This window comes from Aquarana catesbeiana, linkage group LG13 (genome assembly GCF_042186555.1).
Source record: "Aquarana catesbeiana isolate 2022-GZ linkage group LG13, ASM4218655v1, whole genome shotgun sequence".
NCBI lineage: Eukaryota > Metazoa > Chordata > Amphibia > Anura > Ranidae > Aquarana > Aquarana catesbeiana.
The window spans coordinates 8,755,142-8,782,785 of NC_133336.1; the positions used below are offsets into that span (position 1 = coordinate 8,755,142).

The window sequence follows — 27,644 nt, forward strand, 5'->3', positions numbered from 1 at the left end:
GTTTTTTAGGGTTAAGGATCTTCCATATGTCTACTAATTGACACGCATGAAGTTTTTGTTTTATCCTTTTCAATTGAACTTTATTTGTCTCCTGCACACGGGACGTACTGTCCAGACTTCATGTACCCTCTCTTAAAATTCATCAGCTTTCCCAGAATATCCATCAAATATTTAATCGGGTTCTTGTTCGGGGCAGATATATTTGCCAGCGTGCACTCCATTTTACCTAGTTTGCCTCTGAGAAAGAGAAATCTTCCCTCTGGATCTGTCAGCCTATGACAAGTTCAAATCTGATGTCTTTTGCAAACCCTATCGCTACACCCCTGGCTCTCTTTGTGATAGTGTCTCCATAATACCATGTTGGAAAATGAACCGAGTACAATTTCACATTAGACTTGTGGGACAAGTGAGTCTCTTGTAAACAGACCACCCCTACCCCATGTCGTCTGAGTTCTTCTAAGATCTTATATCTCTTAGTGGGGATATTTGGGCCCCTTACATTGTAGGTCATAAAAGTTAAGATTGTCTCTTCTTCCATTTTTCCCTGAATTGGGAACCCCTTACTTGGGTTTCAACAGGACAATTATACTTTTTTGTGCAAAACCAGAGGATCCCCCAGGCACCTTCCCTCCCCAAACCCCCCTCTCCCCCTTTTCCCCAATACCCCTATCTCCCATCCGCCCCCCCCACCTCCCACCCAGACCTAACTCTGGCCTTGGTGTCACCTTCAGATCTATTAAGGTGAACCACAATTCTTAGGGTAGGACTCTGACCGCGGCCCCTATTTGTCCCTATCCCCTGACCCCACCTCCCCTTCAAAACGGGCCAGGAGACAGGACCGAGCCCACAGGGGTAAACCCAATATATATATATATATATATATATATATATATACATATATATATATATATATATATATATATATATATATATATATATATATATAATATTTTTTTCTATTCTGTTCTATTGTTTTTTCTGTTCTAGTCTTTGAATTCGATTTCACTCTATTTCATTCTATTTCTAGATAACCATTTTCCGAAATTCGAATTTCGTATAGAATGAATTTGCATTCAAATAGAAAAGATTAGAATAAACTAGAAAAGAACAGCATAGAAAAACAATAGACAGAATAGAATAAAATATAATATATATATATTATATTTTTTCTAATCTGTTCTATAGTTTTTCTATGCTATTCTTTTCTATTCTATTCTAAACTTTTCTATTCAAATTTGAATTCATTCTATACGAAAAAATGAATTTGAATTTGAATAGAAAAGATTATAATAGACTAGAAAATCTTTTCTATTCAAATTCAAATTATTCATTTTATACGAAATTCGAATTCTATTATTTTTCTATTATTTTCTATTCTATTCTAATCTTTTCTATTTGAATTCGAATTCATTCTATACGAAATTCGAACTTTGGAAAATGGTTATATAGAAATAGAATGAAATCAAATTCTATTAGAAAAGACTAGAATAGAAAAAACAATAGAACAGAATAGAAAAAAATTATATACAGTGGGGCAAAAAAGTATTTAGTCAGCCACCAATTGTGCAAGTTCTCCCACTTAAAAAGATGAGAGAGGCCTGTAATTGTCATCATAGGTATAGGTCAACTATGAGAGACAAAATGTGGAAACAAATCCAGACAATCACATTGTCTGATTTTTGAAAGAATTTATTTGCGAATTATGGTGGAAAATAAGTATTTGGTCACCTACAAACAAGCAAGATTTCTGGCTCCCACAGACCTGTATCTTCTTCATTAAGAGGCTCCTCTGTCCTCCACTCATTACCTGTATTAATGGCACCTGTTTGAACTTGTTATCAGTATAAAAGACACCTGTCCACAACCTCAAACAGTCACACTCCAAACTCCACTATGGTGAAGACCAAAGAGCTGTCGAAGGACACCAAAAAACAAAATTGTAGACCTGCACCAGGCTGGGAAGACTGAATCTGCAATAGGCAAGCAGCTTGGTGTGAAGAAATCAACTGTGGGAGCAATAATTAGAAAATGGAAGACATACAAGACCACTGATAATCTCCCTCGATCTGGGGCTCCAGGCAAGATCTCACCCCGTGGGGTCAAAATGATCACAAGAATGGTGAGCAAAAATCCCAGAACCACACGGGGGGACCTAGTGAATGATCTGCAGAGAGCTGGGACCAACGTAACAAAGGCTACTATCAGTAACACACTACACTGCCAGGGACTCAGATCCTGCAGTGCCAGACGTGTCCCCCTGCTTAAGCCAGTACATGTCCGGGCCCGTCTGAGGTTTGCTAGAGAGCATTTGGATGATCCAGAAGAGGATTGGGAGAATGTCATTTGATCAGATGAAACCAAAGTAGAACTGTTTGGTAGAAACACAACTCGTCGTGTTTGGAGGAGAGAGAACGCTGAGTTGCAACCAAAGAACACCATACCTACTGTGAAGCATGGGGGTGGCAACATCATGCTTCGGGGCTGTTTCTCTGCAAAGGGAACAGTACGACTAATCCATGTAAATGAAAGAATGAAGCTATGTATCGTGAGATTTTGAGTGCAAACCTCCTCCCATCAGCAAGGGCATTCAAGATGAAACGTGGCTGGGTCTTTCAGCATGAGAATGATCCCAAACACACCGCCAGGGTAACGAAGGAGTGGCTTCCTAAGAAGCATTTCAAGGTCCTGGAGTGGCCTAGCCGGTCTCCAGATCTCAACCCCATAGAAAACCTTTGGAGGGAGTTGAAAGTCCGTGTTGCCCAGCGTCAGCCCCAACACATCACTGCTCTAGAGGAGATCTGCATGGAGGAATGGGCCAACATGACAGCAACAGTGTGTGACAACCTTGTGAAGACGTACAGAAAACATTTGACCTCTGTCATTGCCAACCAAGGATATATAACAAAGTATTGAGATGAACTTTTGATATTGACCAAATACTTATTTTCAACCATAATTTGCAATTTGCAATAAATTCTTTCAAAAATCAGACAATGTGATTGTCTGGATTTGTTTCCACAGTTTGTCTCTCATAGTTGAGGTATACCTATGATGACAATTACAGGCCTCTCTCATCTTTTTAAGTGGGAGAACTTGCACAGTTGGTGGCTGACTAAATACTTTTTTGCCCCACTGTATATTATATATATATATATATATATATATATATATATATATATATATATATATATATATTATATATATACAGTGGGGATGGAAAGTATTCAGACCCCCTTAAATTTTTTACTCTTTGTTATATTGCAGCCATTTGCTAAAATCATTTAAGTCCATTTTTTTCCTCATTAATGTACACACAGCACCCCATATTGACAGAAAAACACAGAATTGTTGACATTTTTGCAGATTTATTAAAAAAGAAAAACTGAAATATCACATGTTCTTAAGTATTCAGACCCTTTGCTCAGTATTTAGTAGAAGCACCCTTTTGATCTAATACTGCCATGAGTCTTTTTGGGAAAGATGCAACAAGTTTTTCACACCTGGATTTGGGGATCCTCTACCATTCCTCCTTGCATATCTTCTCCAGTTCTGTCAGGTTGGTTTGGTAAACGTTGGTGGACAGCCATTTTTAGGTCTCTCCGGAGATGCTCAATTAGGTTTAAGTCAGGGCTCTGGCTGGGGCATTCAAGAACAGTCACAGAGTTGTTGTGAAGCCACTCCTTCGTTATTTTAGCTGTGTACTTAGGGTCATTGTCTTGTTGGAAGGTAAACCTTTGGCCCAGTCTGAGGTCCTGAGCACTATGGAGAAGGTTTTCATCCAGGATATCCCTGTACTTGGCCGCATTCATCTTTCCCTCGATTGAAACCAGTCATCCTGTCCCTGCAGCTGAAAAACACCCCCACAGCATGATGCTGCCACCACCATGCTTCACTGTTGGGACTGTATTGGACAGGTGATAAGCAGTGCCTGTTTTTCTCCACACATACCGCTTAGAATTGAGGCCAAAAAGTTCTATCTTGGTCTCATAAGACCAGAGAATGTTATTTCTCACCATCTTGGAGTCCTTCAGGTGTTTTCAAGCAAACTCCATGTGGGCTTTTATGTGTCTTGCACTGAGGAGAGGCTTCCGTCGGGCCACTCCGCAATAAGGCCCCGACTGGTGGAGGGCTGCAGTGATGGTTGACTTTCTACAACTTTCTCCCAACTGCATCTCTTGAGCTCAGCCACAGTGATCTTTGGGTTCTTCTTTACCTCTCTCACCAAGGCTCTTCTCCCCCAATAGCTCAGTTTGGCCAGACAGCCAGCTCTAGGAAGGGTTCTGGTCATCCCAAATGTCTTCCATTTCAGGATTATGGAGGCCACTGTGCTCTTAGGATCCTTGAGTGCAGCAGAAATTTTTTTGTAACCTTGGCCAGATCTGTGCCTTGCCACAATTCTGTCTCTAAGCTCTTCAGGCAGTTCCTTTGACCTCATGATTCTTATTTGCTCTGACATGCACTGTGAGCTGTAAGGTCTTATATGGACAGGTATGTGGCTTTCCTAATCAAGTCCAATCAGTATAATCAAACACAGCTGGACTCAAATGAAGGTGTAGAACCATCTCAGGGATGATCAGAAGAAATGGACAGCACCTGAGTTAAACATATGAGTGCCACAGCAAAGGGTCTGAACACTTAGGACCATGTGATATTTCAGTTTTTCTTTTTTAATAAATCTGCAAAAATGTCAACAATTCTGTGTTTTTCTGTCAATATGGGGTGCTGTATATACATTAATGAGGGAAAAAATGAACTTAAATGATTTTAGCAAATGGCTGCAATATAACAAAGAGTGAAAAATTTAAGGGGGTCTGAATACTTCTATTCTGTTCTATTGTTTTTTTCTGTTCTAGTCTTTGAATTCGATTTCACTCTATTTCATTCTATTTCTAGATAACCATTTTCCGAAATTCGAATTTCGTATAGAATGAATTTGAATTTGAAAAGAAAAGGTTAGAATGGAAAATAATGTATATCGGCGGCGCTCGGCTCCGCTCACAGTCACACCCAGTCCTGCCATTGGACCTGTGTCATGTCCATCATAGGGCGGGACTAGGCGGGACTGCAAGAGGAGCCTAGAAAAGCTGACAGTAGCCGAGATACACAGGTTCGGCTCTGTGTATCTCGGCGGCACCATATTTAAACTGCAGTGACATTGACAAGTCACTGCAGTTTAACTGCAGCCTGGGCAAGGCTGCAAATGACACTGACAAGGCTGCAAATGACACTGACATGGCTGCAATGTCACTGGGAGAGGCTGCAAATGACACTGACAAGGCTGCAAAAGACACTAAACAAGCATGCAGATGGACGCTGTGCAAGGCTGCATTGATGGGCATTTAAATGTAAGTTTTTTTCCTTTAAAAGTTTTTTTCCTTAAAATTTCCTCCTAAACTTGGGGTGCGTGTTATACGCCGATAAATATGGTAACTAATAATAACTATTACTAACTATTACATTATAGGTATTGGAATTTCCGTTCAAATTTGGCTGTTAGTGAACATACGAATACAAATTTATCTGAAGTTATGAAAATATCCAAAATAACGGATGCCGCATCTAAACAAATAGAACGTAATGAATTAATAATAATAATAATAAAACATTTTTTTATAATTATTTATTTTTTTATTAATAATATTATAATATAATTCATAACTTCGGATAAATTCATATTCGCTATGATGGAAATATCACCATCTCTACACATGGATGATAATATTGTGGTGTTTACTCCATATTTTTCTTATAAAAATCTATTTCCTGGAGTGTTATAAAGTGATCTGATATAAATGATTCCAATAAAGAGAAATGAGTTCCATTCACGTAGACAATAGTTACATTCATTCCTGGGGGAGAAATTCATTTTCTTCTGGTAACATTCTTCTCTTTTACAGATTGGATAAGAATCACCTGACAGACAATTCCTGCCCCCACCTGGCATCTGGAATAAGAAATAACCGGACACTGAGGACACTGAACCTGTCTGGGAACAATCTGGAGGGTCCTCATTTCAGGGATCTGATGGAAGTTCTGACAGCAAGCTGGATAGAAGAATTACGGTGAGTATAACAGGACTGACTGAGACAATAATATTCTGTTTTATATCTAAACCACATAAATAATATATAAATATGATAATAAATTATAATATAATGTAATTATATGGTTCTGCTTTTTGTCTCAATAATAAGCTAATCCTAGAATGTTGGGTAATTCTTGAATCTTATCACTCTATTAGCCATGAAATAATTGTTTCAGAAAACCTGATATTCTGTTTCATCTGGTAACTGACATAGATGAGATTATAGGAGGTCATACACGGGGGAATCTGAACTTACTGCAATCACCAATCAGAGCCTCATATGACCTTCCTGTCATGACCATTTTATTTAATATTTATTACAAGTATTTATATATCGCCAAAAATGTATACAGCACTTTACACACATATTATACATTCATTTCAGTCCCTGCCTTCAAGGAGCTTACAATCTAATGTCCCTAACTTACATTCATACACATAATAGGACCAATTACCGTACCTCCAAGCATGTCTTTTGGAGTGTGGGAGGAAACCCACACAGGCACAGGGAGAACATACAACCTCCAGGCAGGTAGTGCCGTGGTTGGGATTCAAACCGATGACCCCAGTGCTGCCAGGTGGAAGTGATAACCACTTTGCTATTGTGATGCACATCTGCTATTCAGTCTTGAGGGATCTCCTCCATACTTCCTCCTTATTAGCAGAGAATATCAGAGAACAAAACCATCCCGTCCAATCTCTAGCAAGGCTTATTCTGGCCTCACACTGTCTGTTGATACCATTCATGCTCCATAAACAAGGAGATTATAGCACAATGAGAGTCATTAGACATGTGCAATTCGTTTCATTCCAAATTAGTTTTTCAAACAAAATTCCACAAACTTGTTAATTCAGAAATATTTCAAATTAACAAAAACCCTTTTAATACATTTTTTGAAAATTTGAAAATTGAAAATTCAGAAATTTGAAGATTCGAAAACTCGCAAATTCGAAAAAAAGGACTAAAATCCGAAAATTAGGAAACTCAAAAATTCTAAAACCTGAAATAATAACTAACTAATAATAACTATTACTAACTATTACATTATAGGTATTTGAATTTCTTTTCAAATTTGGCTGTTAGTGAATGTAACAAATACAAATTTATCTGAAGTCACCAATTATCCAAAATAACAGATGCCACATCTAAACAAATAGAACGTAATGAATTAATAATAATGATAATAAAAACATTTTTATAATTATTTATTTTTTAATAATAATTGGTTACGTTCCATTTGTTTAGATGCGGCATGCGTTATTTCAGATAGTTCATAACTTCGGATAAATTCATATTCGCCATGTTCACTAACAGCCAAATTTGAAAGGAAATCCCAATATCTATAATTTGATAGTTAGTTATTATTAGTTAGTTAGTTATTTTGGATTTTTGAATTTTCGGGATTTTGAATTTTCGGATTTCGAATTTACAAATTTTCAAATTTTTACATTTAGGAATTTTTACATTTACGAATTTACGAATTTATTCTAAATAACGAATTTTGATCATAAGGAATGACCCGGAAAAAGGAAAAAATAACGAATGAAACAAAAACAAACACATTTTTTAGCAGTGCACATGTCTACAAATCATGTCAGTGGTGTTCTGTGGTCATACTGTGTATGGAGATATCACCGTCTCTACACATGGATGATAATATTGGGGCGTCTACTCCATTATAACATTTTTCTTGTAAAATTCTATTTCCTGGAGTGTTATAAAGTGATCTGATATAAATGATTCCAATAAAGAGAAATGAGTTCCATTCATGTAGAGAAGAGTTACATTCATTCCTGGGGGAGAAATTAATTTTCTTCTGGTAACATTCTTCTCTTCTAGTTTAATGTCTAATCGCCTAACAGACAATTGCTGCCCCCACCTGGCATCTGGAATAAGAAATAACCAGACACTGAGGAGACTGGACCTGGCTTTGAACAATCTGGAGGGTCCTCATTTCAGGGATCTGATGGAAGCTCTGCCAACAAGCCGGATCCAGATATTACAGTGAGTATAACAGGACTGACTGAGACAATAATAGACAGTTTTATAACTAAACCACATAAATAATATATGAATATGATAATAAATAATAATATAATGTAATGATATGGTTCTCCTTTTTGTCTCAGTAAATAGCTAATCCTGGAATGCTGGGTGATTCCTAAATCTTATCACTCTATTAGCCATGAAATAATTGTTTCTTAAAACCTGATATTCTGTTTTGTCTGGTAACTGAAATAGATGACATTATAGGAGGTCATACACGGGGGAATCTGAACTTACTGCAATCACCAATCAGAGCCTCATATGACCTTCCTGTCATGACCATTTTATTTAATATTTATTACAAGTATATATATATATATATATATATATATATATATATATATATATATATATATATATATATCACCAAAAATGTATACAGCGCTTTACACACATATTATACATTTATATCAGTCCCTGCTTTCAAGGAGCTTACAATCTAATGTCCCTAACTCACATTTATACACATAATAGGACCAATTACCTCCCAGCATGTCTTTTGGAGTGTGGAAGGAAACCAACACAGGCACAGGGAGAACATACAACCTCCAGGCAGGTAGTGCCGTGGTTGAGATTCAAACCGATGACCCCAGTGCTGGCAGGTGGAAGTGATAACCACTTTGCTATTGTGATGCACATCTGCTATTCAGTCTTGAGGGATCTCCTCCAAACTTCCTTCTTATCAGCAGAGAATATCAGATAACAAAACCATCCTGTCCAATCTCTATCAATGCTGATCCCGGCCTCACACTGTCTGCTAATACCATTCATGCTCCATACACAAGGAGATTATAGCACAATGCGAGTCATTAGACATGTGCAATTCGTTTCATTCTGAATTTGTTTTTCAAACAAAATTCCTCAAATTTGTTAATTTGAAAATATGCAAATTAACAAAAACCCTTTTAATGAATTTTTTTGAAAATTTGAAAATCAAAAATTCGGAAATTTGAAGATTCAGAAATTCGAAAATAAGGACGAAAATCCGAAAATTAGAAAACCCAAAAATTCTAAAATCTGAAATAATTACTAACTAATAATAATTATTACTAACTTTTACATTATAGGTATTGAAATACCCTTTCAAATTTGGCTGTTAGTGAACGCAACGAATACGAATTTATCTGAAATTCCGGATTATCCAAAATAACGGATGCTGCACCTAAACGAATAGAACGTAATGAATTAATAATAATAAAAAGAACATTTTTATGATTATTTATTTTGTTATTATTAACTTGTTACATTACATTTGTTTATATGCGGCATTCATTTAACTTCGGATAAATTCGTATTCGCTATGTTAACTAACAGCCAAATTTGAAAGGAAATTCCAATATCTATAATTTAATAGTTAGTTATTATTAGTTAGTTAGTTGTTATTTCAGATTTTTTGAATTTTCGGATTTTTGAATTTTCGGATTTTCATTCTTTTTTTCAAATTTTGTAATTTTCGGATTTTGAATTTACGAATTTTTGAATTTACAAATTTTTACATTTACGAATTGTTACATTTATGAATTTAAGAATTTATTTTAAATAACGAATTTTGATCATAAGGAATGACCCGTGAAAAGAAAAAAAGAAAAACGAATGAAACAAAAACAAACACATTTTTTGGCAGTGTACATGTCTCGAGTCATGTCATTGGTGTTCTGTGGTCATCCTGTGTATGGAGATATCACCGTCTACACATGGATGATAATATTGGGGTGTCTACTCCATTATATTATTTTTCTTATAAAATTCTATTTCCTGGAGTGTTATAAAGTGATCTGATATAAATGATTCCAATAAAGAGAAATGAGTTTCATTCATGTAGAGAAGAGTTACATTCATTCCTGGGGGAGAAATTCATTTTCTTCTGGTAACATTCTTCTCTTCTACAGATTGTCCTATAATCACCTGACAGACAGTTCCTGCTCCCACTTGGCATCTGGAATAAGAAATAACCCGACACTGAGGACACTGAACCTGTGTTTAAACAATCTGGAGGGTCCTCATTTCAGAGATCTGATGGAAGCTCTGACAACAAGCCAGATAGAGGAATTACGGTGAGTATAACAGGACTGACTGACAATAATATTCTGGGACAGTTTCATATCTAAACCACATAAATAATATATAAATATGATAATAAATAATATAATGTAATTATATGGTTCTCCTTTTTGTCTCAGTAAATAGCTAATCCTGGAATGTTGGGTAATTCTTGAATCTTATCACTCTATTAGCCATGAAATAATTCTTTCATAAAACCTAATATTCTGTTTTGTCTGGTAACTGAAATAGATGAGATTATAGGAGGTCATACACGGGGGAATCTGAACTTACTGCAATCACCAATCAGAGCCTCATATGACCTTCCTGTCATGACCATTTTATTTAATATTTATTACAAGTATTTATATATCACCAAAAATGTATACAGCAGTTTACACACATATTATACATTTATTTCAGTCCCTGTCTTCAATACACATAATAGGACCAATTACCACCCAGCATGTCTTTTGGAGTGTGGGAGGAAACCCACACAGGCACAGGGAGAACATACAACCTCCAGGCAGGTAGTGCCGTGGTTGGGATTCAAACTAATGACCCCAGTGCTGCCAGGTGGAGGTGATAACCACTTTGCTATTGTGATGCACATCTGCTATTCAGTCTTGAGGGATCTCCTCCATACTTCCTTCTTATTAGCAGAGAATATCAGATAACAAAACCATCCCGCCCAATCTCTAGCAATGCTTATTTCAGCCTCACACTGTCTGCTGATACCATCCATGCATCATTCATAAGGAGATTATAGCACAATGCGAGGCATTAGACATGCGCAATTTGTTTCATTCCAAATTAGTTTTTCAAACAAAATTCCACAAATAGTTAATTTGGAAATATTCAAATTAACAAAAACACTTTTGATGCTTTTTTTTAAAAATTCACAAATTGAAAATTCGGAAATTTGAAGATTCGGAAATTCGGAAATCCGAAAATCAGAAAATGAGAAAACCCAAAAATTCTAAAATCTGAAATAACTAACTAATAATAACTATTACTAACTATTAAATTATAGATATTGGAATTTCCTTTCAAATTTGGCTGTTAGTGAATGTAACAAATACAAAACGAAATTTACGAATTATCCAAAATAACATGCTGCATCTAAACGAATAGAACGTAATGAATTAATAATAATAATAAAAACTTTTTTATAATTTTTTTTTTATTATTAATTCGTTACGTTCCATTTGTTTAGATGAGGCATGCATTATTTCAGATAATTCATAACTTCGAATAAATTTGTATTCGCTACGTTCAGCCAAATTTGAAAGGAAATTCCAATATCTATACATTAATAATAGGTTATTATTAGTTAGTTGTTATTTCTTATTTTTGAATTTTCAGATTTTTTTTCTTATTTCCGGATTTCGAATTCACGAATTTTCGAATTTCGAATCTTTACATTTATGAATTTTTACATTTACAAATTTATTTGAAATAACAAATTTTGATTATAAGGAATGACCCAAAAAAAGAAAAGAATAAAACGAATGAAACAAAAACAAACAAATTTTTTGGCATTGCATATGTCTATGCGTCATGTCAGTGGTATTCTGTGGTCATCCTGTGTATGGAGATATCACCATCTCTACACATGGATGATAATATTGGGGTGTCTACTTCATTATAATATTTTTCTTCTAAAATTCTATTTCCTGGAGTGTTATAAAGTGATCTGATATAAATGATTACAATAAAGAGAAATGAGTTCCATTCATGTAGAGAATAGTTACGGTACATTCATTCCTGGGGAGAAATTTATTTTCTTCTGGTAACATTGTTCTCTTCTTCTACAGATTGTGGGATAATCACCTGACAGATAATTCCTGCCCCCACCTGGCATCTGGAATAAGAAATAACCGGACACTGAGGAGACTGAACCTGTCTGAGAACAATCTGGAGGGTCCTCATTTCAGGGATTTGATGGAAGCTCTGACAACAAGCCGGATAGAGGAATTACAGTGAGTATAACAGGACTGACTGAGACAATAATATTCTGGGACAGTTTTATATCTAAACCAAATAATAATATTAATAATAATGCAATTATATGGATTTCCCTTTTGTCTCAGTATATAGCCAATCCTGGACTGTTATCTAATTCTTGGATCTTATCACATTCTGTTATCAGCCATGAAAGAGGCACTTCATAAAACCTACTTAAAAATCTGATATTCTCTTTAGGGATGAGCCGAACACCCCCCTGTTCGGTTCGCACCAGAACATGCGAACAGGAAAAAAGTTCGTTCGAACACGCGAACACCGTTAAAGTCTATGGGACACGAACATGAATAATCAAAAGTGCTAATTTTAAAGGCTAATATGCAAGTTATTGTCATAAAAAGTGTTTGGGGACCCAGGTCCTGCCCCAGGGGACATGGATCAATGCAAAAAAAAGTTTTAAAAACGGCCGTTTTTTCAGGAGCAGTGATTTTAATAATGCTTAAAGTCAAACAATAAAAGTGTAATATCCCTTTAAATTTGGTACCTGGGGGGTGTCTATAGTATGCCTGTAAAGGGGCGCATGTTTCCCGTGTTTAGAACAGTCTGACAGCAAAATGACATTTTGAAGGAAAAAACTCATTTAAAACTACCCGCGGCTATTGCATTGCCGACAATACACATAGAAGTTCATTGATAAAAACGGCATGGGAATTCCCCACAAGGGAACCCCGAACCAAAATTAAAAAAAAAAAATGACGTGGGAGTCCCCCTAAATTCCATACCAGGCCCTTCAGGTCTGGTATGGATATTAAGGGGAACCCCGGCCAAAATTAAAAAAAAAAAATGACGTGGGGTTCCCCCTAAATTCCATACCAGACCCTTCAGGTCTGGTATGGATTTTAAGGGGAACCCCGCGCCAAAAAAAAAAAAAAAACGGCGTGGGGTCCCCCCAAAAATCCATACCAGACCCTTATCCGAGCACGCAACCTGGCAGGCCGCAGGAAAAGAGGGGGGGATGAGAGTGCGGCTCCCCCCCTCCTGAACCGTACCAGGCCACATGCCCTCAACATTGGGAGGGTGCTTTGGGGTAGCCCCCCAAAACACCTTGTCCCCATGTTGATGAGGACAAGGGCCTCATCCCCACAACCCTGGCCGGTGGTTGTGGGGGTCTGCGGGTGGGGGGCTTATCGGAATCTGGAAGCCCCCTTTAACAAGGGGACCCCCAGATCCCGGCCCCCCCTGTGTGAAATGGTAAGGGGGTACTTACCCCTACCATTTCACTAAAAAACTGTCAAAAATGTTAAAAATGACAAGAGACAGTTTTTGACAATTCCTTTATTTAAATACTTCTTCTTTCTTCTATCTTCCTTCATCTTCTGGTTCTTCTGGTTCTTCTGGCTCTTCTGGTTCTTCCTCCGGCGTTCTCGTCCAGCATCTCCTCCGCGGCGTCTTCTATCTTCTTCTCCTCGGGCCGCTCCGCACCCATGGCATGGGGGGAGGCTCCCGCTCTTCTCTTCTTCTTCATCTTCTTCTCTTCTTCTCTTCTTCATTTTCTTCTCCGGGCCGCTCCGCATCCATGCTGGCATGAAGGGAGGCTCCCGCTGTGTGACAGCGCTCCTCGTCTGACAGTTCTTAAATAACGGGGGGCGGGGCCACCCAGTGACCCCGCCCCCCTCTGATGCACGGGACATGACGGGACTTCCCTGTGGCATTCCCCGTGACGTCACAGGGAAGTCCCGTCAAGTCACCGTGCGTCAGAGGGGGGCGGGGTCACCGGGTGGCCCCGCCCCCCGTTATTTAAGAACTGTCAGACGAGGAGCGCCATCACACAGCGGGAGCCTCCCGCCATGCTAGCATGTGTGAGGAGCGGCCCGGAGAAGAAAATGAAGAAGAGAAGAAAAGAAGAAGAGAAGAAGATGAAGAAGAAGAGAAGAGCGGGAGCCTCCCCCCATGCCATGGGTGCGGAGCGGCCCGAGGAGAAGAAGATAGAAGACGCCGCGGAGGAGATGCTGGACGAGAATGCCAGAGGAAGAACCAGAAGAGCCAGAAGAACCAGAAGAACCAGAAGATGAAGGAAGATAGAAGAAAGAAGAAGTATTTAAATAAAGGAATTGTCAAAAACTGTCTCTTGTCATTTTTAACATTTTTCACAGTTTTTTAGTGAAATGGTAGGGGTACTTTTGTACCCCCTTACCATTTCACACGGGGGGGGCCGGGATCTGGGGTCCCCTTGTTAAAGGGGGCTTCCAGATTCCGATAAGCCCCCCGCCCGCAGACCCCCACAACCACCGGCCAGGGTTGTGGGGATGAGGCCCTTGTCCTCATCAACATGGGGACAAGGTGTTTTGGGGGGCTACCCCAAAGCACCCTCCCAATGTTGAGGGCATGTGGCCTGGTACGGTTCAGGAGGGGGGGGGCCGCACTCTCGTCCCCCCCTCTTTTCCTGCGGCCTGCCAGGTTGCGTGCTCGGATAAGGGTCTGGTATGGATTTTTGGGGGGACTCCACGCCGTTTTTTTTTTTTTTTTGGCGCGGGGTTCCCCTTAAAATCCATACCAGACCTGAAGGGTCTGGTATGGAATTTGGGGGGAACCCCACGTCATTTTTTTTTTTTTAATTTTGGCCGGGGTTCCCCTTAATATCCATACCAGACCTGAAGGGCCTGGTATGGAATTTAGGGGGACTCCCACGTAATTTTTTTTTTTTAATTTTGGTTCGGGGGTTCCCCTTTGGGGAATTCCCATGCCGTTTTTATCAATGAACTTCTATGTGTATTGTCGGCAATGCAATAGCCGCGGGTAGTTTTAAATGAGTTTTTTCCTTCAAAATGTCATTTTGCTGTCAGACTGTTCTAAACACAGGAAACATGCGCCCCTTTACAGGCATACTATAGACACCCCCCAGGTACGAAATTTAAAGGGATATTACACTTTTATTGTTTGACTTTAAGCATTATTAAAATCACTGCTCCTGAAAAAACGGCCGTTTTTAAAACTTTTTTTTGCATTGATCCATGTCCCCTGGGGCAGGACCCAGGTCTCCAAACACTTTTTATGACAATAACTTGCATATTAGCCTTTAAAATTAGCACTTTTGATTTCTCCCATAGACTTTTAAAGGGTGTTCCGCGGCATTCGAATTTGCCGCGAACACCCCAAATTGTTCGCTGTTCGGCGAACTTGCGAACAGCCAATGTTCGAGTCGAACATGAGTTCGACTCGAACTCGAAGCTCATCCCTAATTCTCTTTGGTCTGGTAGCTAGTAAAATAGATGAGATTATAGGAGGACATACACGGGGGAATCAGATCTCACGGCAATCACCAATCAGAGCCTTATATGAGCTTCCTGTCACCTTACTATTCTGATCAATCACTAGCAATACTAGTCTACTCCAGTGGCGGCTGTTGCATAATTTTCTTGGGGGGAGGGGGGCAGCCCATGGCCCCCACCCAACAAGCCACCCCCAGCCAGCCAACCACCCCCCACCCCCCATCGATTGATCAATCAATGCTCCCCCATTGCTCAATCGATCTCCGCACTGCTCGCCTGTCAGGCCCCAGTTACCCCATCCAGGTTGCGGCTTTGGTGACTTCTCCTCCCCGCATCTCCTCCCGAGTCCTGGCAGTTGCTTCTTCTCCTGTCCAATCAGGACTTAGGACTTGCGGCCAATGGGGTCTTAGGACTCCCGGCCAATCAGGACCCGCTTCCTGATTGGCCGGGAGGGGAAGCAGGAAGACATTAGCGAATATTAATTCGCTATTGTCACACAACTGGGTGGGCTCTGCGCCCCGAGCCCACTCTTTTATGAAGCCAATTAGAGCCTCAGGCTCTGATCATGTGCTTCAAAAAAATAAAAATAGATTAGGGGCCAGGCGCATGTACTATTATAATTACAAGGGGTTCAATAGTATTGTGATGTTGGCGGTGGTGTCGGCTAATTACGAGTTCCTGTATGTTGACGTGGGGAAGAATGGCCGGATGTCCGATGGTGGAGTCATCGCCCAGACGGAGTTTTACAGGCATCTCCAGAATGGCAGCTTGGACTTGCCACCTCCAGAAGAGAATGTGCAAGGACTCCCATTCGTCTTCATTGCGGATGAAGCATTTGCGATGGGAGACCATCTTATGCGGCCATTCCCGATGAGGACCCTCACCCCGGAACAGAGGGTTTTTAATTACCGGCTGGCCAGAGCCAGAAGAGTGATGGAGAACACATTTGGAATCATGGCCAGCCGGTTCCGCCTATTTCTTACACCCATCCATATGGCGGAGTATAAACTTAATCATATAATCCTGGCGTGCTGTTTTCTACATAACTTTTTACGGCAACTATGCTGGCTCAGTTGGGCCTAAGGCCGGAATTATAAATGAAACAACCCTGATGGAGCTTGAAAGTGGCCGTCCTGGCTTGCCCTCCCTGAGTGCCCGTGATGTCCGGTTAAGATACCTTGAGTTCTTTGCGGGTAGGGGGGCCATCAATATGCCAGACAATTTGTGAAACCTTTATCAAATAAAAAAAAAGCAAATCTTTGGTGACATTTACTGCTTGTGTTTGTTTTAGCTGACCCTGACAGAAATGTGGTGAGTCCAGAAAATGGCGTGATTGTGTAACCTTATACAAAGCACTGTTGGGTGTTATTTATTAAAGGCAAAGACACTTTTCACTACAAGTGCACTTGAAACTGCACTGAAACTGCACTTGTAGTGCAAAGAGGATTTGCCCTTAGGAAATAACCCCCATTTTCCCAGAAAGCAGCCATTACATCACCACAAAAGTGTTGTAGCGTTGAGACAATAATCCACACATTCTTGATTAAAAATCTTTTTAATATCTGCACAATCACATGTGCATTTAGAAAAGTTTTTTAAAACAAACCAACATGTTTGTTGTATAACAATTTTTGGGGTGGCATTATCAAAACTAGAAATGTCCATTTAAGATAAAACAGGCATGTGTAAAACCAACAAGAAAGGGGGGGCGTGGCCTGGACGGCGATGTGAGCGGACGTGCTAGACTGTAGCTCCGCTGACGGCAGATCCTCCTTCACCCATCCTGCATGATAGGAACACCGAAATCCTTTCCAAATAACCAGGGACCGGGCACGGAGCTCCGAGCACACCATGTCCCTGCTGAAATGAACCAACACAGCCTCCTCGTCCCTTGAGAGATACCGAAGAATGGAGCGGGATGCCGAGGGCCAAGATGGCGCCGCACCAGCAGAGCACACGGCCTCTCCCATAGAACAAGCACCAAATGACACCACCAAGGTACTTGAGGCAATCTCTATATGTCAGTCCACCTTGACAACTAAAATAGAGGAGGTGAAGGTGGACATTTCACTAATCAGACACGATATGACAAAAATTAGGGAACGGGTCACTGAGGCTGAGACTAGAATCGGGCGGGTGGAAGACACACTATACCCTATGCAGAACTCACAGGAGGATGTGCAGCGTCAGCTGCAACAATTGGCACAGAAACAGGATGATTTGGAGAACCGGACCTGCAGGTCCAACCTTCGTTTTATTGGGCTGCCAGAGGGTTCTGAGGGCACAGACCCAGCCACCTTCCTAGAGCAACTTTTGATTAAAACGTACGGGAGGGGGGCTGTCACGTACCTGATCGGAGACTGAAGTGACGAGGTCAGCCTCCCTTGTATCTCCAACCCGGGTCCCGCTGAGAGTGGGAACAGAGGGACCCCAAGGAAAGGAGGAACACGAGTGCCTGTAGAAGTAGCCCAGGAATCTTGAGGCAGATGATGCGACTTTAGGTAGGCAGGAAGTCGCAGCAGATCACAGGAGCCGAGATGCAGGGACTTGACAGGCAGCTTGGAGCCAAACAGGAGACAGGAGCGGAGTCAGGGGAATAGCCGGGTTCGGAAGCAGGCGGACAGCAAGGTACCAAATCATCAGGCGGAAGCAGAGTCAAGTAGGAAGCCGAAATCAGGAACCAGTGAATCAGGATATGGGAGAGTCCAGAGGCAAGGTCAGGGGAGCCAAGGTTCAGCAACGGATATCAAGCAGGCAGGTAACACAGGATACAGATACAGGAACAGCTGAAGATCAGTCAGCACCTGTCACAGTCAGTGTGTCCTTTAAATAGGCCGTCTGGTGCCAAAGGGGAGCGCGGACGCGCTCCCGCGGGCGCACCCATTCCTTTGCGCATGCGCATTGGCACGTCTGCGATCCGAAGAGACCTTCCTAAGCGCATGCGTGCGTGAAGAGTCCTTTACGAACGTGTGTACACGCGAGTGAACCCGGGACGCAACAGTTCTCTTACATTGCCCCCTCCTTACGGGCAGCCTCCGGATGCCCCTCAGGGGCTTCTTCTCTGGATGGTGCTGAAAAAATGCTCGTACCTTTTGCGGGGCATGTACGTTAGAAGCTGGTTCCCAGGAATTGTTTTCAGGGCCGTAGCACTTCCATTTAATCAGAAACTGTGTTAGGCCATTCCTGGTTCTGCAATCGAGAACGGCTTCTACCTCAAACTCTTCACTGCCCTCAACGAGCAGTGGAGGAGGGTTTTCTGGATCCCGGTTAGAAAAGGGATTGGGTACTGATGTCTTCAACAAAGAAATATGAAAAACAGGGTGAATTTTGAGATTCTTTGGTAGGATAAGTTCAAAGGCCACAGAGTTGATCCTCCTCTTTACAGCAAAGGGCCCCAGGTATTTTGGACCAAGTTTCTTGGAGGGACACTTAAGTTTTAAATTAGCAGTGGATAGCCAAACCTTGTCTCCTGGATTCAGATTCAAGTTACCCCTCCTTTTCCTGTCAAAAAATCTTTTGTTATTAGCCTGAGCCTTAGAGATGGTGTCCTGAAGCACTTTATTATTGGAGATGAACCAACTCAGTCTGTCTTGAACAGCAGGCACAGCAGAATCCATGGGTAATTCAGGCAAAAAGGAAGGGTGGTATCCATAATTGGCAAAAAAGGGTGTTTGCTTGGTAGCAGAGTGGATGGAATTGTTGTATGCAAATTCTGCTAGCGGAAGCAGAGGTGACCAATCGTCCTGTGAAAAAGAGGAGAAGCAACGCAAATATTCCTCCAGCGTCTGGTTAGTTCTCTCCATCTGTCCATTAGTTTGAGGATGGTAGGCAGAGGACAGACGGAGCTCGATGTTCAAGACTTCACAAAGAGATCTCCAGAATCTGGACGTGAACTGTACCCCTGGATCAGAAGTGATATTATCGGGAATACCATATAGCCTCACTATCTCTCAGATGAACATGGAAGCAGTCTCAGCGGCAGACGGGGTTCCTTGCATGGGTAAAAAGTGTGCCATTTTAGTCAAGCGATCAACCACGACAAATATGGTGGTAAAGTCTTCAGACGGGGGAAGTTCCACAATGAAATCCATGGATATCATGCTCCATGGTTTCTTAGTCACAGGAAGACATTCTAATAGGCCCCAAGTCTTGGCTCGGTCAGTCTTATTGCGTTGACAGGTCACACAGGATTTGACGTATCTTTTACAGTCTTGAATCAAGTCTGGCCACCAGAATGAACGGGAAATTAGGTTGATACTCTTGTGAATCCCAAAATGGCCTGCCAAAGGATGATCGTGGCAACGCTTCAGGACAGAAACCCTGAACTGCTCCGGGACAAAGACCTGTTCCTTATGGTAATACAGCCCATCCTTGAGTTGAAGAGATAAGTCTTGGGAAGGGGGATGCTCCAACAACTCAGCTCTTATTTGGGACGTCAGGTTTGTTTGGAGAAGAAGAACGTTTTTGGCAGGTAAAATGGTGTCTGCTTCGGAAGGATGAACAGGATCATGGAACATGCGTGACAGCGCGTCTGGTTTCCCATTCTTAGAACCAGGGCAGAAGGTTATGTGGAATGTGAAACGGGAAAAGAACAATGCCCATCTTGCCTGCCGAGGTCTGAGTCGTTTAGCTGTTCTCAAATACTCGAGGATCTTATGGTCGGTGAAAATGAGTATAGGGTGCAAGGCTCCTTCTAACAGGTAGCGCCACTCCTCGAGGGCAGCTTTAATGGCCAACAGTTCCCGGTCCCCTACATCATAATTCTTCTCAGAGGGATTCAATTTCTTGGAGAAGAATGCCACAGGATGGAGTAGGGACTTGGGGCCCTGTCACTGCGATAATATGGCTCCTACTGCGATCTCAGAGGCGTCCACCTCCAGAATATAGGGCAAGGAAGGGTCGGGATGCTTTAAGATGGGAGCTGAGGTGAACAAGGCTTTCAACTGTTCAAAAGATGTTTGTGCTTCAGTACTCCACCGGAAGGGAACATGCTGTTTGGTCAAAAGGGTGATAGCAGAAATAATACCAGAAAAGTTCTTAATAAATTTCCTATAGAAATTAGCGAATCCCACAAACCTTTGTACCGCCTTTTGATCTGTAGGAGCTGGCCATTCCAAAACAGCATCGACTTTCTGGGGATCCATGGAGATCCCATCAGCGGAGATGACAAGTCCCAGGAATTGAATTGTCTGTTTTTCAAAATCGCACTTTTCAGCCTTGACATAGAGATGATGTTCACGAAGTTTACTCAAAACTTTTTTCACATGGGTACGGTGGACCTCGATTGAGTCAGAAAAGATAAGAATATCATCGAGATAGACAATGATAAACAGGTCAAGAAAGTCCCGAAAAACATCATTTACCAGATGCTGAAAGGTGGCTGGGGCGTTGCAGAGACCGAAGGGCATAACTAGATATTCAAAATGCCCAAAGCGTGACCTGAAGGCAGTCTTCCATTCATCCCCCTTTCTGATTCGCACCAAATTGTAGGCACCTCTTAGATCTAGCTTGGAAAAAACTCGTGCTCCGCGCAGTCTCTGAAATAACTCGGGAATTAAGGGAAGTGGGTACCGGTTCTTGATAGTTATTTTATTAAGATCACGATAGTCAATACAGGGCCTCAGGAAGTGATCTTTTTTCTCCACAAAAAAGATACCAGCTCCTGCTGGGGAGGAAGAGGCTTGAATAAACCCTTTTTCTAGACTTTCATCAATGTATTTGTGTAAGGCCTCTAGTTCAGGTTCCGAGAGAGGGTAAATTCGGCCGAAGGGAATTTCTGCCCCTGGTAGAAGTTCAATGGGACAATCATAAGTCCGGTGGGGAGGTAAGCTCTCTGCACTCTTTTTATTAAATACATCCAAGAATTCATGATAGACTGTGGGTACTAATTTCATACATTCAGGGCCCAAGTGGATGCTGAGGAGAGGAGCAGGATTAACAAACTTTTTCAGGTAACAATGTCTCTGACAATAATTAGAGGAAAATGAGATATCTCCGGTAAGCCAGTCAATATGAGGGTTATGGGCCCTTAGCCAGGGTAACCCCAGGATAACAGGAAACATGGGGGACGTTATGACGTCCAAACGGAGCAGCTCCTGCTGTTCCGAAGAGACTTGGCAAAGAATGGGTACAGTCTCTTGTGTAACAGGCCCAGACTTGAGACCAGAGCCATCTGCCAGATGCACAGTAAATTCCTGCCTCTTGGTACATACAGGAAGTTGATGTAAGATGACAAAGGCTGAGTTCACAAAACAACTGCAAGCTCCGGAGTCTATAATTGCGGTTACAGGAATAGTCCTCCCTGGCAACTGAAACTGGAGCGAAAGAGGGAGGTGTAGCAGATCCCTCCCAGGAAGATGCAACATGTAAGGTGGCGTAGAAGTGGGCTTGGCAGGTCTTATGGGACAAGCTTGGATGAAATGGCCCGCTCCTCCGCAGTAAAAGCATAGTCCGTCATGTACTCGCCGGAGGCGTTCAGAGGAAGATAGTGGTGGTCTTGAAAAGCTTCTGCGGGGAAACTCAGGGGGCTCCTTATTCTTGTAGGGACCCCTTGGTAATCTGGACGTGATTGTGGAGACAGGAGCAAAACTTCTTGAGAGAGTAGCTGGCTTGGTACTAGCTTTCTCAGATTGCCTTTCACGCAATCGACGGTCAATTTGGATAACAAGATGGATCAGATCTTCCAGGGATGAGGGCACTCCTATTCGGGCAAGTTCGTCTTTTAATTGGTCAGAGAGTCCAAGACGAAATTGATGATGTAAAGCGGCCTTATTCCACTGCGTATCTAAACTCCAGACACAGAAATCTGTTACATAGTCCTCCACGGATCTCAAGCCTTGTTGGAGTTTTCCCAGTGTAAATTCAGCAGTCTATTGGAGGAAGGGGTCAGCATACAGCTGGGACATGGCTGAAAAGAAGGAGTCAGCGGTAGACAAGGCCAGATCATGGTGTTCTCTAAGATGATGAGCCCAGGAGAGTGGTTCATTTCGTAGGAGTGTAATGATAAATCCCACTTTAATATGCTCGGATGAGAAGGTTCGTGGTAACAAGGAAAAATAAAGTTCACAGGCATTTTGAAAAGTGCGAAATAATTTGCGATCCCCTGAAAAATGCTCTGGCAAGGGTACTCTGGGTTCAGGAGGCAGAGAGGTTTCGTTGAGCAGGCAAAAGTCAGTCTGTACAGATGTATTTACAAGTGCAAGGAGAGCAGATGCAGATGAGACACCAAGCAGATTCGGTAGACGATCTTGCATCTGGCCCAAGTCTTCTTGGAGATTTCGTACGGTATGGGCTAGTGCAGAAATTGCCCGGCAGATGTCCATAACAGGTGAGGCCTCCCTTTCAGACTCCATTGCCGGCTGACTGATACTGTCACGTACCTGATCGGAGTCTGAAGTGACGAGGTCGGCCTCCCTTGTATCTCCAACCCGGGTCCCGCTGAGAGTGGGAACAGAGGGACCCCAAGGAAAGGAGGAACACAAGTGCCTGTAGAAGTAACCCAGGAATCTTGAGGCAGATGATGCGACTTTAGGTAGGCAGGAATTCGCAGCAGATCGCAGGAGCCGAGATGCAGGGACTTGACAGGCAGCTTGGAGCCAAACAGGAGACAGGAGCGGAGTCAGGGGAATAGCTGGGTTCGGAAGCAGGCGGACAGCAAGGTACCAAATCATCAGGCGGAAGCAGAGTCAAGTAGGAAGCCGAAATCAGGAACCAGTGAATCAGGATATGGGAGATTCCAGAGGCAAGGTCAGGGGAGCCAAGGTTCAGCAACGGATATCAAGCAGGCAGGAACAGCTGAAGATCAGTCAGCACCTGTCACAGTCAGTGTGTCCTTTAAATAGGCCGTCTGGCGCCAAAGGGGAGCGCGGACGCGCTCCCGCGGGCGCGCCCATTCCTTTGCGCAGGTGCATTGGCACGTCTGCGATCCGAAGAGACTTTCCCGAACGCATGCGTGCGTGAAGAGTCCTTTACGAACGTGTGTACACGCGAGTGAACCCGGGACGCAACAGTTCTCTTACAGAGGCATTTTCAGCTACTTTTGTAGTGGAATGCGCCCATCGTATGCCAGCCCGTCGCCCACCTGAGGGGGCACCCCCATGTACATTTATAGCAAAGCTGCTGAATTTTAGAGACCATGATGTGGTCCTACGGCTGGCAAGACTGAAGGGAAATATCCCATATCAATCCGGTTCCATCTCAGCGTTCCCGGACTTTTCAGCAGAGGTTCAGCACCAAAGAGCCCGTTTCTCTGACATTAAACGTCGCCTGAGAGCACATCATATAAAATACGCAATGCTTTTTCCAGCCCGCCTTCGTGTGGTGGGAGAGGATCGGGTGCATTTCTTTGAAGACCCGAACCTGGCTTCCACATGGCTGGATCAACAAGATGCGCAGAGAAATCGTCCTGCCTAATGCACGCCCCCACTGCCAACCAAAGTAAGTGACATTGCACTACTCTTTAAACTGCACCATTTTTCATGGCTCCCGCAATCCAGACCCATTGATGTAACACCACTGACCCCATGAACGTTGGATGTTCACTGAACATTGTAATCTGCGGCCCTGAATCTACCCTTTATGCACCTTGGCCCTCCACCGATAAAATCCTAAAATGTCATAATGCCTTATGCATTGCACCAGGTCCATATGTACTTTGACACAGGATCTTTATGTTTCCTGTACAAGTGCCTTCACGACAACCAATACTGTAACAGTCGGATACCTCGGATCACTCAACCAATCTTATACCCCCTTTTCTATATCTTCCGACTTGTTTAAACCCTTGCCTTACCACCAACTACATCTTACTGGATTACAGAAGACTGCTACGGCCCCACCATTACCTATGGAATACAAGGATTTTTTTTTTTTTCCTGGCCATACACTAATTCCTCTCGCCAGTCGCCATAGTGAAAATGGTTCCTACCATACGGAAACTTTCCTACTTGCCGTATAACTATTGCTACGTGTGCTTCATCGCTGGTGTATTACCCAGTATTTGTTCACCCCCAAAGGGTGTTTGATTATGTCGCCACTGTCGTTGCCCAATAGGCTATTGACGGTGCTGACCTGTTTAATGTGCACCTGTTTTTTGCTTTTTTGTTTTAATTTTCCTTACAGTAACACCCTTTTTCTTTACAGCTGCACTAGGTTTGGGTTACATGCCCCAGGCAAGTTTGGGCAACTGAGGGCAGGGAGGGCGGGAAGGGAAAATGTTAAAGTTCAAGTTAAGCTAAGAAACATGTATAACAACTTGCAACGCACTGTAGTGAATGTATATGTGTACTGTTATTTGGAGGAGAGAGGAGCGACTGAGATCACCTTGGAGGGATGGGGGATGGCGTGCGCCCCTAACAAGTACCATAATTTTATCCTAAAAGAAAATTGGAGATGTCATTCAAATGGCTAATTTGAAATTCCTTATTTGGAATATCCGTGGGATTCGAGATAAACTCAAACGCACGGCTGTTTTCACCTGCCTTAAAACATACCGTGCAGATATCACGGTCTTAGTTGAGACCCACATTACAGGACAGCTCCAGCTCGTGCTGAAGCGGCCCTGGATAGGTTGGGTGTTTCATGCCACTCACACTCCTTACTCCCACGGGGTCTCAGTCCTTATAACTAAAACTGCACCCTTTGCGCTAATTTCAGTGCATACAGATCCCTATGGCAGCTTTGTCTTCCTACATTGTACATTATATGGCTCCCAATACTTGATTATGGCATTCTACATACCCCCATACATAGTAGGAAGGCCTACTATATATGGCTCAACACCCCAATATACCCGCTATCTGGATGGGGGATTTTAATATGGTACTAAACCCACAGATAGATAGAACACAGTCAAGTCAAAATGTCCGCCTCCCAGACACTACCAGACTAGGACGCACATTAAAAGAATTCTCGCTGACTGACGTCTGGAGATATAGACACCCCCATGACTTTGCGTACTCGTGCTTTTCGGCAACCCACTCCACTATGTCCCGTATTGACCTTATTTTAATTTCTGACATGATACTTCCCCAACTAATAGACTCAGGATATCGAACTAGATCCCTCTCTGACCATGCCCCATGCTGGACAACATTACAATTAAACCAAAATGTTGGACCTCGAACCTGGCGTTTACACCCCTTCTGGTTATCAATGGTAAAAGACCAAGAGGAGACACACACAGAATGGAAATTCTTCTTTAAAGTTAACCAAAACACTGCTTCTGTGGGACACGTCTGGGAAGCGTACAAATTACATGTCCGCACTATCCTATCTTCCCGTATAAATAGAATTAAAACCTCCACCAATTTACTTCTTGAGCAGGCCTCAGATAAGATTGATTTACTGACAAAAGAATTTCACAAAGACCCCACTCAGGAAAGAGCAGCAACACTTAGACTTCACACACGACTACTGGACCAATTACACTACGACAAAGCTAAAAAGAGGCTCTTCTTCCTTAAACAACGAGCATGGGGAGCGTGCTGGCAAATTACTAGCATATTTAGCCCACCAGAACACCAACCCCCCAGTAGTGGTAACCCTGTCTGGACCCCAAAATGTCATAATCTCAGATCCCCCTGCAGTAGCAGAAGCATTTCGCAAATATTACTCGGATCTGTACTCCTCTAAGATAGCAGTCACTATACAAGAAACCAGATTATTCCTCCAGGAAATCCCCTTTCCACAATTATCTGAACCTCAATTACAGGAACTAGAGGCTCCCCTCACACTAGATGAAATTACCCTAGCTATAGCATCCTTGGCACCGGGTAAAGCGCCAGGAGGTGATGGTATCCCATTGGATTTTTACGCGGCATACTCAGAGATATTAGCCCCTGAACTCCTGAAACTATATAACCACATATTTGAAACTGAATCCCTCCCTGACACCCTCCGCCAAGCGGTAATTATAGTAATCCCCAAGCCGGGTAAGGATCCCCAACTACCAGAATCCTATCGCCCTATTTCACTTCTCCAAGCAGACATAAAAATACTAGCCAAAATATTAGCCATGCGCCTTAACAACAGCATTCTCTCCCTTATACACCCCGATCAGACAGGGTTCATGCCAGGAAAAAACACAGCCATGAATTTAAGACGCCTGCATATGAATATTCAAGCAGAACATGAGAATATGGGCGATAGAGCAGTGGTGGCGCTCGACGCCGCTAAGGCGTTCGACTCAGTGGAGTGGGGATATCTCTGGGAGTGCCTGCGGGGATACGGTTTTGGTCCCAATTTTATACAATGGGTACAGTTACTATGTTACTTCCCAATGGCAAGAGTGGTGGTAAACGCATGGTCATCCGATCCCTTCCCGCTGAGTAGAGGAACCCGTCAGGGGTGCCCGCTGTCCCCTCTGCTATATGCTTTGGCGGTGGAACCTCTAGCTATCTCCCTTAGACAGAATCCACACATACGGGGGTTACGAGCGGGACCTCTGACGGAGACACTAAGCTTGTACGCAGACGACATGCTTCTCTATCTAGAGGATACTGGCCCATCTTTACAGGCGACCCTCCTAACTATTGAAGAATTTGGTAAACATTCAGGTCTAAGCATGAACTGGACTAAATCTCAGATTCTTCCCCTAGATGTGACATCCCCAACACACAGTGCGGCATCTCTCCCTTTGCAAAGAGTTGCCTCTATTAAATACTTAGGTATAGAAATCACTAGAGATCCACTGGAATACACCATAAACAATATCGAACCACTCTTTTCCTATTTAAAATCCCGAATGAAAACCTAGGCGAGACTTCCTCTAGGGGTAATGGGCAGAATTAACCTCTTTAAGATGATATTATTGCCAAAGTTCCTCTATATACTCTGGAACTCTCCAATTTTCATTCCCCTTAAAACCTTCAAAACAATTGATAAAATTCTTAACTCCTTTGTCTGGGGCTCTAATAGGCATAAACTGGCCTGGAATACACTTAAGAACCCGACTTCTTCTGGGGGGGGCGCCCTACCGGACGTACATACATACTATATAGCAGCTCAACTCTCACACTTCTATTATATCCACAAAACAGATGAGGAAAGATATCAAATTTTAGTATGCAAAAAGTCAACAAAGACTTATATTCCCCATTGCAAGTACTCTTTAGAGGAGGTAACACGAAACATAAGAAAGAGGATCGCAACTTGCTGTTGTCCCAACACAGACGCGTATGGGAGAAAGCTGTCAGACTCACTGGAACTGATTTTTTCCACTCGCACATGCCATTATGGC

The 27,644-nt window shown here is 42.4% G+C and overlaps 1 protein-coding gene across 1 annotated transcript in view; it reads left to right on the plus strand.

The window, feature by feature from the left end:
* The window catches only part of LOC141117581 (uncharacterized), a 1,161,887-nt gene that overhangs the window by 1,080,140 nt on the left and 54,103 nt on the right, over positions 1-27,644 (plus strand). The window contains exons 17-20 of the mRNA XM_073610493.1: positions 5,898-6,062; positions 7,926-8,090; positions 10,022-10,186; positions 11,948-12,154. Of these exons, the coding sequence (XP_073466594.1) occupies positions 5,898-6,062; positions 7,926-8,090; positions 10,022-10,186; positions 11,948-12,154 (702 nt within the window). The remainder of the gene's footprint in view (positions 1-5,897; positions 6,063-7,925; positions 8,091-10,021; positions 10,187-11,947; positions 12,155-27,644) is intronic.